The sequence below is a fragment of the Macaca nemestrina genome, chromosome 10 (assembly GCF_043159975.1).
Source record: "Macaca nemestrina isolate mMacNem1 chromosome 10, mMacNem.hap1, whole genome shotgun sequence".
NCBI classification, from domain to species: domain Eukaryota; kingdom Metazoa; phylum Chordata; class Mammalia; order Primates; family Cercopithecidae; genus Macaca; species Macaca nemestrina.
The window spans coordinates 36,451,851-36,465,553 of NC_092134.1; the positions used below are offsets into that span (position 1 = coordinate 36,451,851).

At 37.1% G+C, this 13,703-nt stretch overlaps 1 protein-coding gene across 5 annotated transcripts in view; it reads right to left on the reverse strand.

The window, feature by feature from the left end:
* LOC105483784 (cilia and flagella associated protein 54) overlaps positions 1–13,703 on the reverse strand; it is a 383,346-nt gene that overhangs the window by 172,760 nt on the left and 196,883 nt on the right. For all 5 annotated transcript variants that reach the window (XR_011608938.1, XM_071071285.1, XM_071071284.1 and 2 more), the window contains exons 48-49: positions 9,390–9,443; positions 5,385–5,580 (exon numbers count right to left, since the gene is read on the reverse strand). Coding sequence is in view for 4 of the 5 variants with exons in the window: in XM_071071285.1 (XP_070927386.1) it covers positions 5,385–5,580; positions 9,390–9,443 (250 nt within the window). In the remaining variant the exon portion in view is untranslated. The remainder of the gene's footprint in view (positions 1–5,384; positions 5,581–9,389; positions 9,444–13,703) is intronic.

The following is a 13,703-nucleotide window of genomic DNA, read 5'->3' on the forward strand; positions in this document are numbered from 1 at the left end:
TGCAACTACTCTTGTTGAAGCCACCATAAGCTCTAATTGAATTATTCAATAGCCTTTTAAAAAGAAATATGATTATGCTCTTCAAATTATTCACCCTGTTGGTTCCCCTAACCCCATAGCCTAACCTAGTCTCAATACAGAAATCAGAGTTAGGCTTTAGAAACTTTTAGTTCTTCCTCTTAAAACTTTTCCAGTGGTATTCCAACTCATTCAGAATAAAAGCCAAATATTTTATAATGACCTTCAAATCCTTTCATAATCACTCTGTTATCTCCCTGACAGCATCTCCTAGAACTTTCACCTTTGTTCACTCTGCTCCAGCCATATTGGGCTCCAGCTGTTCCTCAAGCATGCCAGCCACATGCCCATCTCAGAGTCTCGGTATTTGTTCCCTTAATCTGGAATACTATTCCTCAGAAATTCACATCTCATTCCCTCTCCTCTTTTAGACCTGTGCTCAAATATCAGCTGTTTATTAAGACTCTTCCTGACAACCCTATTTTAAATTACACCCCACTCCTATACTCTCTAACCCCCTTTCCTGCTTTCCAAAGCACTTGTTACCATGTAATCCACAATGCCTTTATTCATTTAATTCACTGTATTTTTCTACCATAACAAGTTTTAAGAGAGTATTTTTGTGTTTATTTTCACTGTTACATTCTCAATTCTCAAATAACATAGGAGGTAATAAATAGTTTTCAGTCATAAAATCAAATTAACTATTTTATTAACACAAGAAGCCAGGAAAATCAGTAGTAGAAATAGAGAATCAAGAATCATACCCTATTTCACTTAACATAATGTCCTCCAGTTCTATCTGTGTTGCTACAAATGACTGGAGTTCATTCTTTTTTATGGCTGAATAATATTCCATTGTGTATATATACCATATTTTCTTTATCCATTCATCCATTGCCGGACACTTAGGTTGATTCCATATCTTGGTTATTGTTAATAGTGCTGCAATAAACATGGTCATGCAGGTATTCCTTTGATAAACTGATTTTCTTTTCTTTTGGATATACAGAAAAGATTTCTGGATCATACAGTAGTTCTACTTTCAGTTTTTTGAGGAATGACCATACTGTTTTCAATAGTTGTACTAATTTACATTTCCACCAACAGTATATGAGCATTTTCCTTTCTCCACATCCTCACTAGCATTTGCTATTTTCTGTCTTTTTGGTAAAAGCCATTTTAACTGGGGTGTGATTATATCTCATCGTGGTTTTGATTTGTATTTTCCTGATTATTAGGGATGGTAAGTATTTTCTCATATGCTTTTTGGCCACTAATATGTCTTCTTTTGATAAATATCTACCCAGGTCTTTTGCCTACTTTTTATTTGAATTACTTGTGTTTATTTTGCTGTTGGGTTGTGTGAGTTCTTTATATGTTAAGTGAAATAAGCCAGGCACAGAAAGAAAAACATTGCCTGTTCTCACTCATATGTGGGAGTTAAGAAAAAAATTGTTTTCATGGAGATAGAGAGAATGGTGGTTACTAGAGGCTGGGAAGGGGAGATGGGAAGGAGGGATGAAGAGAAGTTCATTAGTGGGTACAAACATGCAATTAGATAGAAGAAATAAATTCTGGTGTTTGATAGCATAGTAGGGTGACTACTATTAACAAGAATTTATAGTATATTCCAAAACAGAAGAGAAGATTCAGAGTGTTCCCAACACAAAGAAATGACAAGTGTTTGAGATAAAGGATATCCCAATTACCCTGATTTGATCATTACACACTTTATGTGTATATAAAAAAAATACCCCACATATGTGTACAACTATTACATATTAATTTTTAAAACTGTAAAATGAAAAAAGAATCATAACCTAGTACATATGAGAATTTATTACATAATGAATTTCTTATTTCAGTGAGGAAAAGATAGATTTTTTAAATAAATGATAATGACACACTAGCTATTTATCTAAACTTACAAAGGATATAACATCTCAGGGAAAAGAGATGTCCAAAGTCTGAAACAGAATAAGTAATGGTGAGCAAAGAAAACAGCAAATAAGTAGGTAAAGCTAAACAACTATTGAGTGGGAAAAAAATAGTATAATGTCTAAATATCAAATTAACAAAAAAAAAAACCTAAAACCTAAAGCTATCAAATTATTAAAGTAGGAAGGGGTGATCAGAGCAAAATGATCTATGAAGAGGGTAGAGATACTAATTAACTTTAAATTTTAAGTTAAATATGACACATCAATTTCATTCCTAGATATACAGAAGCTCTTACTCATAAGCACTCAGAGACATGTACAAGAATGTTTATAGAAAACAGTCTAAATGTCTATCATCAGTACATGAAGAAATAAAATGAAAATAAAGGAACCACAGCTACCAACATAAATATAGATAAATCTCAAAAACACATTGTTCAGGAGATTAACTTCTGGCATCCCAATGTGAAGAGCTCTATGAACCCACTTTACCATTAAATTAGTAAAAATTATTGGTTTTTTAATGCTTGAAGTCTCTGGAAATGATTCTAAAGCCATACAGCAAATAATTAAACATCTACTCAAAAACACTTACTAAAATGTGGTGAGAACAGTACTACAAGTCTGCGGTATTTGGAGAAAGAGGACTACTTCTCTTCCCCTGGTCTGTTCAGTGAGATGGAAACTTCACTTCAAACTGGCACAACTAAGAAGACAGGGTTCCCTTGTTCCACCCAGCCCCACCACCTTGTGGGACAGAGTGTCTAGCTTAAGCAAAGTAACACTGATAACACAGGAGCTCCTCTAAGTTTTTTTCCCAACTCGTAAGGGTAGTTAACAAAGAAAATAATAAAGACTGAAATATACAATAATAAAATAGAAAATAGAAGAAAAAGTAGAAGAAATCAACAAAATCGAAAAACCTATAGCTAGACTGAGAAAGACAAAAGGAGAAAAGACTCAAATTAATAGAATTGGAAATGAAAGAGGAAACATTACTACTAATCTTACAAATTTCAAAAAAAGAATTATAAAGGAAGACTATGAAAAATTGTATGCCAATAAATTAAATAACACAGATGAAATGGATGAATTCCTAGAAAGACACAAACTATCAAAACTGAGTCAAGAAATAGACAATTTTAAGAGAACTACAAAAAGAGATTGAATTGCTAATCAAAATGCTATCCACAAATATAAGTTCAAGCTCAGATGTCTTCACTGTTGAATTCTACCAAACATTTAAAGAGTTAATATCAATTCTTCACAAACTCTTCTAAAATATAAAAGAGGAGGGAATACTTCCCAACTCATTCTATGAGGCTATATTAATTATGTCTTTACATTTTCTGTATGTCTCAAGACCAGCCTGGCTAACATGATAAAAACCCATGTCTACTAAAAATACAAAAAAAATATCCAGGCATGGTGGCAGGCACCTGTAATCCCAGCTACTCAGGAGACTGAGGCAGGAGAATTGCTTGAACTCAGGAGGCGGAGGTTGCAGTGAGCCTAGATTGCACCATTGCACTCCAGCCTGGGTGACAAGAGCAAAACTCCATCTCAAAAAAAAAAAAAAAAAAAAAAAAAATTCTGTATGTCTGATGCAGAAATGATAACATTTGGGGCCTTGCTGACCTCCCAATTCCTAGAGATGGTAAAAGACTCACCTGTGAGCACACCTTTCATGTGCAAACTAAAGAGCCCATGCCCCCACCACCTCCTTTATTAGGCTCTTACTCTAGGCCACTCTTCCCCTAATCACCTCAAGCCCAGTTATCAGTTATCTAGAGACAGCCCCTATCCTGTCAGGGCTCACTGAAATTACTCAAACTAAAATTATTCAAATACTAAGCCTGTTCACCTTGCCTTACCCATTCATTTGCATAGCAACCACAATAAAGGCTCTTGCTCATGTTTCCCTCCCACTGCCCTCTGCCTCCTGAGACGCAGCCCAGCTCTCCTATGTTCCCTTCTCCCACAGTGGTGTGGCACACCCTTCCTCTTGGAAACTGTAACTATTTTTTCAATGGCAGTCATCTGATCTGTTGGTCTCACCATAAGAAAAACCTACATTTTAAAATTGAGGTCCCAGAATTATTTGATATCAAAACTAGACAAAGACACTGCAAGAAAACTAAAGACCAATATGTCTTATGAGTATGAATGCAATAATGTTTAACAAAATGCTAGCAAACAGAATCTAACAAGTAAAAAGAACTATAGGCCACACGCAGTGACTCACACCTGTAATCCCAGCACTTTGGGAGGCAGAGGCAGGCAGATCACTTGAGATCAGGAGTTTGAGACCAGCCTGGCCAACATGGTGAAACCCCATCTCTACGAAACCTACAAAAAATTAGCTGGGCATGGTGGCAGGCGCCTATTGTCCCAATTACTTAGGAGGCTGAGGCAGGAGAATCACTTGAACCCGGAGGCAGAGGTTGCAGTGAGCTGAGCTTGCACCACTGCGCTCCAGCCTGGGCAACAGAGTGAGACTCCATCTCAAAAAAAAAAAAAAAAAAAATTATAAACCATGATCAAGTGGGACTTATCCCAAGAATGTAAGGTTGGTTAAACGTCCAAAAATCAATTAATGTAACACACCATATCAACAGAATAAAAAGCAAGAACCACATAATCATCCCAATAGATGCAGAGAGAGCATTTAATAGAATTCAGCACTTTCATGATAAAAATCACTTGACAAACTAAGAATAGAAGAGAAATTGCTCAACCTGATAAAGCATATCTATGAAAAACCCACAGTTAATATCAAACTGAATGGTAAAAATCACCTATTTTTAAGGCAACATCTAATACAATTGAAAATTTCTCCATGGCCCATAAATCCCACCCATGGGTTATATACCTCATAGAAAGATACACTATGTCATCTGGGTATGTTGCACAGTGGCAATGTTCCTTGGAAATGAAGTGCACATGCACCAGTGGAGGGGCACATTCCTTCTTATTCAATCACTCTTCTATTGGTGCACATGCACTTTGTTTCCAAGGAACATACATGGGGGATGATCATGGCCTAGAATACTATACAGTCAATATAACGAACCAAAGCAAAGCAGTAGACTTGGAGTGATTTCAACGAAGTTTTTCTGCATAGGAAATACCAAATGCAAAAAAATGTGAATATACCATTTTGTAAATAAATGATAAATCCTATCATGTATGTGTATATATATATGATAGTATATTATATATAAAGTATATGAATATGGATATATATAAACAGGTATGTATATGCATACACCTAGACATAAGTACATATGTGTGTCATTATATGAGCTTAGAGAAAGATGTGGAAGAATATATACTATATCATTTATATAGATTAGTGGGGGCCGGGAGAATAGTTATGGAAAGGAAGGAGAAAGGGAAATAGGCAAAAAATAAAACAACTACCTTTCAAGTTTGGTAGGTTTGGTTTGCTCCTGTCGGTAATTACTGTCTTAAATTTATTTTCTGGGACACAATTTATTGTCGCAGCCACACTTAGGAAAAAGTATGCTTTAACAAAATTAAACTTATTTAAGAGATGCGGTTGGCCAATTGTAACCAGAACTGCAGGTAAGCCTTTATTTCTTAATTCATCCATTGCCTTAAAAAAATGGAAAAAAGGAAAAAGAGCAAGTTAGAAAAATACCTTTTCAGATATTATTAGTTTCATTCTTTTGCAGTCCACATTTGGTGTTGGATGAAGGAATATAGGGCTGGGCACAGGGTATTGTAAATGGGAGGTCTATTGAGAGAGACATGTAACGTCGGAACCATCTCAACAGTTCAACAATGCTTCTGCTGTTCCCCACCAATTTCTGACCTGTGCCTCATGAGGCCAGTTCTGCCATCATGGCAGAGTAAACCTGGTGCTCAGAGTGAAGGATGGGATCCTTTATCAAAACAGACAAACTGGAAGCTCATTAGACACATACACCGGCTACTCTGCTTTAGTGTGAGTAAATCAGAGATACCATGACAGGAAGAAGAAAAGACGGGCAGACAAGCAATCTCCCTACCCTGCTTAGAGTCCACCGTCAATCATTAGAAACCCTTCTCATATACACCCTCAACCCGCTGGGTCCTCCCCTATCCAAACACACTTCCTTAGCAAAATCGCAGCTCCAACTCTGAAATCCAACTCTGAGCCCTCTTAGGGTCTGCATCCCTGGGGTGGAAAAGGGATGGAGAAAAATCACACAATCACACAAATTATCCCATTTTAAGTACCCAACCAAACCTCAATGCTGCCTGGTAATATTCCAATAGTTTGCCAGTCCATTCACCCTCTCTTTCTTTCTTAGACAACCATTTTGCACCCTTCTCTCCTCAGAATTCTAACCTTTCCTTCCCTGATTTCCTCCCAGCCAATGGCCTTGCTTCCTCCACTTCACTAGGAAAACTGAAGCAGTCAGAGTAGAGCAAACTCCTCCATCTGTTTCATCCACCTGAGCATCTGCCCCCACAGCTCTACCTTCCTTTCTGCTATCTAAGGCTGGCATTACCACTTAGGCCATCATTCCTTTCTCCAATGGCCTACTCAGCCATTCTCTCCTATATCATAAATATGCCACTCTCTACAGAAACATTCCTATCAGCACACAGCCATGCTTCATCTCCTCCATTTCAATAACCCCAAAACTCTCTATACCCCAACTTCCTTCTCCAGCCACTACCCCATTCTTTCCTCCCCTTCACAACAACACTCTGAAGAGTTCCAGTTTCTCTCCTTTCATTTGCTCCTAAACCCACTCCATCCCTACATCTTAACCCTTTGGTCAAATTCACTGATGGCCTACACTTGGCTAAATCCAATGTTCAATTATCAGTCTTCAAATACCATGTTACTTCTGATCTGATGCCATTATTTTATATGCCAATTAAGCTGTCACATGCCATCAACTGTAAAACACATTCTGATTTTAGAGACATTAAATGTGAAAAAATTCATGTTTAAGATTCAGAGTATTATTGTATTTGATTCATCATCAAAATTTGTACTACTGATCACCCACTCTTTCCAAACATGCTTTCTCCTCTTGGCTTTCAGGCCACCACACTCCCTTGGTTTCCTTCCTATTCCTCTGGCCTCTCCTTTTCTGTCTTCTTTGCTGGTCCCTCTTCTCCTATACCTCTTAATATTGGACTGTCCTGGAACTCAGTACTCTTCCTTCTCCTCACTCCCTCCCCTTAGGTGATCTTAATCAGGCTCATGGTTTTAATCTCATCTGAATACTGATGAAATCACAACTTTTTCGCTGTAGCTCCAACCTCTCTTCTGAACTCCAAATTCACAGAATCAACTTCTGACTCAACTCCTCCACTTGGATGTCTAACAGATATCTCAAATCCAACATCTCTAAACTCAATATCTCCAACACAGAGAGAGAGAGAGAGAGAGAGAGAGAGAGAGAGAGAGAGAGAGACCCACACACACACACAAATGTAAACGTTTTGAGGTTTGGGAATTTGTATTATGGTTGACGATGTATTTGATTGACAGCATCAGAACAGTACCTGGCACATGGCGGGCACAACAGATTAGGAAAAGTAATCCCTTTATGGCATAAATCAGTCAGGACACACTACTGCTCAAAACTCTCCAGTGGCTCCTCATTTTGCTCAGATAACAGCCTGGTTACAATGGCCCTACTACCCCTTCTCAATTTGACCTGTCTGACCTTATCTCTTACTGCTCCCATCATTCACAGAGCTCTAGCCACACTGGCTTAGATGTCCCTCGCCAAGCTAGGCAATCTTGTCTCAGGGCCTTTGTACTTACCTTTCCCTCTTTTTAGATTGTTCCTTCTCCAGATTTCATATGACTTGCACCTTTAGCTGTTCCAGGTCTATTCACAAAAGCCACTTCAGTGAAGACTAACCTGATTACCCCATTCAAAATTACCATCTCCAACCTAGCCCCATGCTCCCAATTCCCTTTAGGCACAGCTGCATTTATTTTCTCCCATAGCATGGTTCTCCTTCTAATGCACTATATAATTTACATATTTATAACATATTTACTTATATATTATGCTTTATTACTAGTCTTGCCCATTAAAATACAAGCTCCATGAGAGTTTGTAGTTTGTCTGTATTGTCGATTGATTAGTGTTGATTGACAGCATCAGAACTAATGTTGATTGGCAGCCTACCGCCTTGCACACAATAAGCTCTTGATTTTATTTGTTGAATTAATACGTAAGGCAGATGTTGGGGCTATCTATTCTAGAAAAAAAAGAGAAACTATTTGCCTTATGTAAACAAAAAAATTCCATTGTTTGGAAGAGCTTGAAGCATGAAACTTCAGATTGGTTGGGAGAAGGTTTCTCTTCTCTTTTCTCTCCACAGCAAACAGTGATTTAACGAGCCTTGACAATTACACACAAACACTTGAGGATCAAAAGAAGATTAATTAGTAATATTATTTAGCACTCGCTTCTTTATGCAAAAAAACATAAAGTATAATCTGAAGAGTCTTAAGCAGACCAACAGTACTGTTTTAACTAATTAGCTAATAGAAACCGAATTTCCATTATACTGTTAGTCTCTTTTTGCATAAAAAGAAATCATCAGACAGACATTCTTTTTATACCAAAAACCACTCCCTAAGGAAGTGTTTTAGGATGCCCTGGCATTTAAGATGGGAAAGGAAGAAATATTCTTAGATACCCAAAGGTCTTGGAACACTAAAATGAAATATGAATACATATTTCTATCTTCCTAATACCAGTTATTTCATTTCAGGCAAATTGCTTATAAATTAAAACAAATTTTTAGGAAAATAAAAAACAATAAATCATCTGAAGGATAATTAAAAGTGAACTTTGTGAAATAAAATGCACATTAATAGAAGAGTAATAAGATTACATTTAATAAAAGTTAGATATATTCTTATTAAAATTATGGAAGACAAAAATAAAGCAACTTTGAGAAAATATCTCTCAAAATTATTTAATTAAAAATAAATACCTTACTTAATGCTGTTTCCTAGCACTTAAAAAAATAAAAACCATGTGTATCTATCTGCATTAACTGTCGCCTGGTTCTATGAACTCCTTCCTCATCCATAGCCCCCTTTAACAAGGGTTGTGCCACAGCTCTCCTGCTCTAACACTTCCTAGGAGAGACAGACTGCCAATACTCCTAGGATTTTTAAAAATTATTATTTCAAGATATTCAAATATTACTAGGTCATCAAGTGCTTAAGTCCCAATCATTCCATTTGTGACAGGAACAAATGTATTTAGATGGGCAGTAGAATCCTCTTTTTGTGAAAGATACTGGGCAAAAAAAAGAATATTACATAGCAGATTTTCAGAATCAAAGACTGTATCAACCAAATAGATTAGAATGACTCAAAAATTATCCACACTTAGGAAAACCATGTTTATAAAATATTATTATCCTTACCTGTATATTTTCTTTACTGGTAAGAGGTTTTCCTGAGTCAAATGATTGAAATATCTGTCAAAATACAAGTAGTAACAGCAAGAACAAGATTGAGTATTCTTTTAAATAAAACATTTAATGTATTCTAAAATTATTTTAATTATCATTTTTATTGAAAAAGTAATTTATGCTCTAGTCAGAAAAAATAAGCATAGTATAAAGAAAGTAAAAATCATACATGTCAACTTCCTTTAAGAAATACAATGTTAATATTTGATGTTTTTCCTACTAATGTCTTTTTGATGTATTTTAAATTTTTAAAAATAGATTTGTATTCCATGTTCACTAAACTTTTACATCATAATTTTCTTCACATATCATTAAATTATTTGTAAACTTCAGTCTAATGAGTAGGTGATACTTTATCCTACGAATGCAGCCTAATAATCTCTTTCCTATTGCTGGACATCTCGGGGAGCCACTTCCCCATCATTATCCCATCATTCAGCCCTAGTTTAAATAACACTGATGACTATTTTGTCTATATTTGTGATTACTGCCTTAGGATAGATTCCTGGAAGCAGAATTTCTAGGTCAAAAGATATGAATATACTGAGAAAATTGAAAGAGTCTGGCTCAATTTACACTCCCACCTCCCACCCACATTCTATGAAGATGTCAGAATTATTGCACTTTTAACAACAGTGAGTATTATCACTTAAAAAAAATCTTTACCAGTTTGAGACAAAATTGTATTGCTATTCAGAATAAATATTTTTGGTTGTTTTTTCCTTTTTTGGTGTATTATTTGTCATTATATTTGGCTCTAAATACAATGTTGCATTAGGAAACATTTAGTTTATTTGCCACAGGAGACTGATGTATCTAGTAGGATGCATCTCTCTTGGTATAGAAGACCCTTTTTAAAAGATTCCCATTGGTAGAATCCAACAGTGATGTCCCTCTGCCCCTTCCTCAACCCCCTTCGTCACCAGGAAGTTACCAACAGCTTCCATGGACAGGTTGCTCACATGTAGATGGTGTCCTACTCAAGTACCTGTACGTCTTTGCCTGGCCATAAGAATGTTCAGGAGAGACTAGAAGTGCAGAGAATAAACCTTGCCAAACAAGAACAACAGAAGTGTTCTACCCAGTCTCTCTGAGAGCCCCAGTTACCCATATCGGTGACCTTCTCATTCACGCTCTCTGAATTGGTTTTCCCCACTTCCCTAGCTAGCACTCCTACTAGCTCACCTTACTTCCTTGAATCACTTCCCAAAGACACTATTGTTCCCATATCCTAGTCTCAGGATCTGCTTTTGAGGGAACCTCCCAAAACAATACATCACAGATAGCTTTTATTGAAGAAGTATTGGTAAGTGTTTTAAAATTTTTTCCCTTCTTTGAAGATATTCTTCATTACCCATAATACATTGAAAAGTGAGTAACTGAATCCAAGGGGAAATCCTTGGTGGTATAAATTAAAGAGAGTTTAATAATGGGACTTTAGATTTGGTGATAAGAGCAGAATACCAATATAATGTTAAAATAGAGAATTTTTTTAAAGGCCTGTGAAAAGTTCAATAGTAATCTGTAGGACTTTTTCAGTTACTTCTTTTACAAGTGAAACTTAATTCATTAATCCCTTCTTTAAATAACTAGCCCGCAGCTTAATACCATTGGCACCTATTTTAATTATAAATCTTGAACACATTTCCTCTTTTAATTACACTTTTTAAATTCCCAACTGAAGCTGGAAAGCTGCAAATTAACTTTGAGAATACAAAATCTGAAATCAGAATCTATTGGGAGATAGATTCACCCATACATTTATCTTATGAAAACTAGTTGATAAAAATGAAGTTTGGAATCTACTTGTAAAAATTTGTTTCTGACCTTTTGATTTATTTCAGTGAAAGCAGTGACCATTGAAAACTCTCTCTTGTTTCTCATCCTACCCAACTGATTTCTCTCCTTCTCATCCTCCTGGACTCTAAATGTGAGTGACCTTAATGTCTAGTCCTCTGACTTTTGCTTTTCTCTATCTGCCTCATCCCCAGCTGATTTCATCCAGTTCTGTGATTTTAAATCTCTCTTCTAGCGTTCCCAAATGTGTCCCTGCAACCCCAACCTCTCCCCTGAATTCCAGACCCTATATGATCTGCACCTAACTATGCTGCATTGCCACCTGGATGTCTACTGGGAAACTCATACTTAACATGTTCAACCCCTATCTGGAGCAGTATTCCCCATCTCAGTACATGAAAACGTCTTCCTACCAGTTGCTCAGGTTGAACACTCTGTAGTCATCCTTGCCTCCTTTCTCTTACTTCCTGTATCCAAACCATTATCAGCAAATGCAGCTGGCTGTACCTTCACAACACACCCAGAACTGGACTGCTGCTCACTCCCTTCACCACAATCATCTCAATCACTATCATGCCCCACCCAGATTATCTGCAACAGCCTCCTAACTGGTCTCCGAATGTATACCCCTGCCCACCCGCAGCCTCTTCCCCAATAGTAAGCAGTGTCCTTTCATATTTAATTCCTATCATGTCGCTTCTCTGCTCAAAACTCTGCGCTATTTCTCATCTTATTTAGAGAAAATTCCAGTCCTTATCAAGCCCTATGAGGTCTTACATGATCTGACTCCTAGGTCCCTCCTCCTACTCCTCCTCCTCCTCCTCCTCTTCCTCTTCCTCCTCCTCTTCCTCCTCCTCTTCCTCTTCCTCCTCATTGTAGCCTCACTTTGCCTACTTGGTTTTCTTCAACCACTTCTTGCAAGCATCCCTTTTAGAACCTTTGCCCTCACAGTTGCTCCCACGTGGAAGGTTGTTCCCTCAAATCTTTCCATGGCTCACTTCCCTCAAAACTTGCTTATTGTAGAGATTCTCCAAACCACTTTGAATAAAACAGCACCCCACTGCCCTGGTCACTCTCCATCCCCTCAACTCTGCTTGATTGTCCTTGACAGCTGTGTATTGTGATTGACCTGACATATACTTATGTGCTTAATGTATTTGGTGTTTGTCTTCCTCACTGGACTGTAAGCTCCAGGAAAGCAGGAGCCCCTGTTGTCTTTCTTCTGCTCTATCTCCTTGCCTGGAACGGCACCTGTATTCAGTAAGCACTCAAAAATATTTTTTAACTAATTAAAGTGTAATTAACTGAGGGGCAAGCAAGAAAATATTGCTAATTTATTCCAGGTAAGATGATGCTTAATTTATGCCGCAGAAAATGAGCAAAACAATCAACCAACTGATACCAGTCTCACTCTCTGTCCCCTCTCTGTGTGTATCTCTCTATCCATCTATCTATCAATCACACATAGATATATGCATATATATGGATGTATATACATACCTATGCACACGCATGTATCCAATTGCCTAATAAACATCCCTCTTGAGATGTTCTGTGGATAGCCTCACACCCTATTACAATAAGTTATAATGCTGTAGCAGTCATATGGAGTAACAAGAAGGTACATTTTAGGAGAATACTCTGAAGTAATTGTCATATTATATGTAAATATAATGTCAGCTTATGCTAGTGGTTTTCAAGACTTATAGCTCATTCCCCAGGTTGCTTTAGGTCCTCCAAATTTGAATCCAACCAGCTGGTATTGTGCCTATCAGTCTCACTCCTCACACATACACTCTCTCCCAGGCAAACCGATTTGCTACCTTCTCCTATTTCCTTTATTGCTGGTCTAGGAGGGTCACAAGCATCTGCCTGAAGCATGATCATCCAGCGATTCCCAGATCACCATGAAGACCAAAAGAGAGGAAAATAATAGCTCCCTCTGATTTAATTTATGCTTTAAACATCAATTCCAGTATTCATTTTCAAGGGTATTTCAATTATCCAGTTTATAAATATAAATTAAACAAGCCAGGTAAAAACTATCTCCTAAAATCAAAAAAGGTTAGACAATATGGAGGAATGTTCTCTCCTCACAGAAATCAGAAGAAATTTGAACACATTCTTAAAACTTTGGTATAAAGTATGAAAATCAAAGAGACCCAAATAAGACATAAGGAAAGACTATTTTGATTTAAAATATTAACCAGAAATTGTAATGTCAGACCCAAAAAACTAAGCAGTAGTGGCTGATAAATGTGCCTAGTGAGACTGCCCATGGTAACTATAATAAAAAGCAACATGCAGCATCCCTGAGCCAGAATTTGACTGTAAAAACTACTCCAAAACCATGCTCCCTCCTCCATGACACCCTTCCAACCCAGACAAATGAAACCTCATAAAATCCTGATGTTAGTTGTAACCAGACTTAACAAAGAAGTCTAAAATACCAGAGATTGTAAATACACT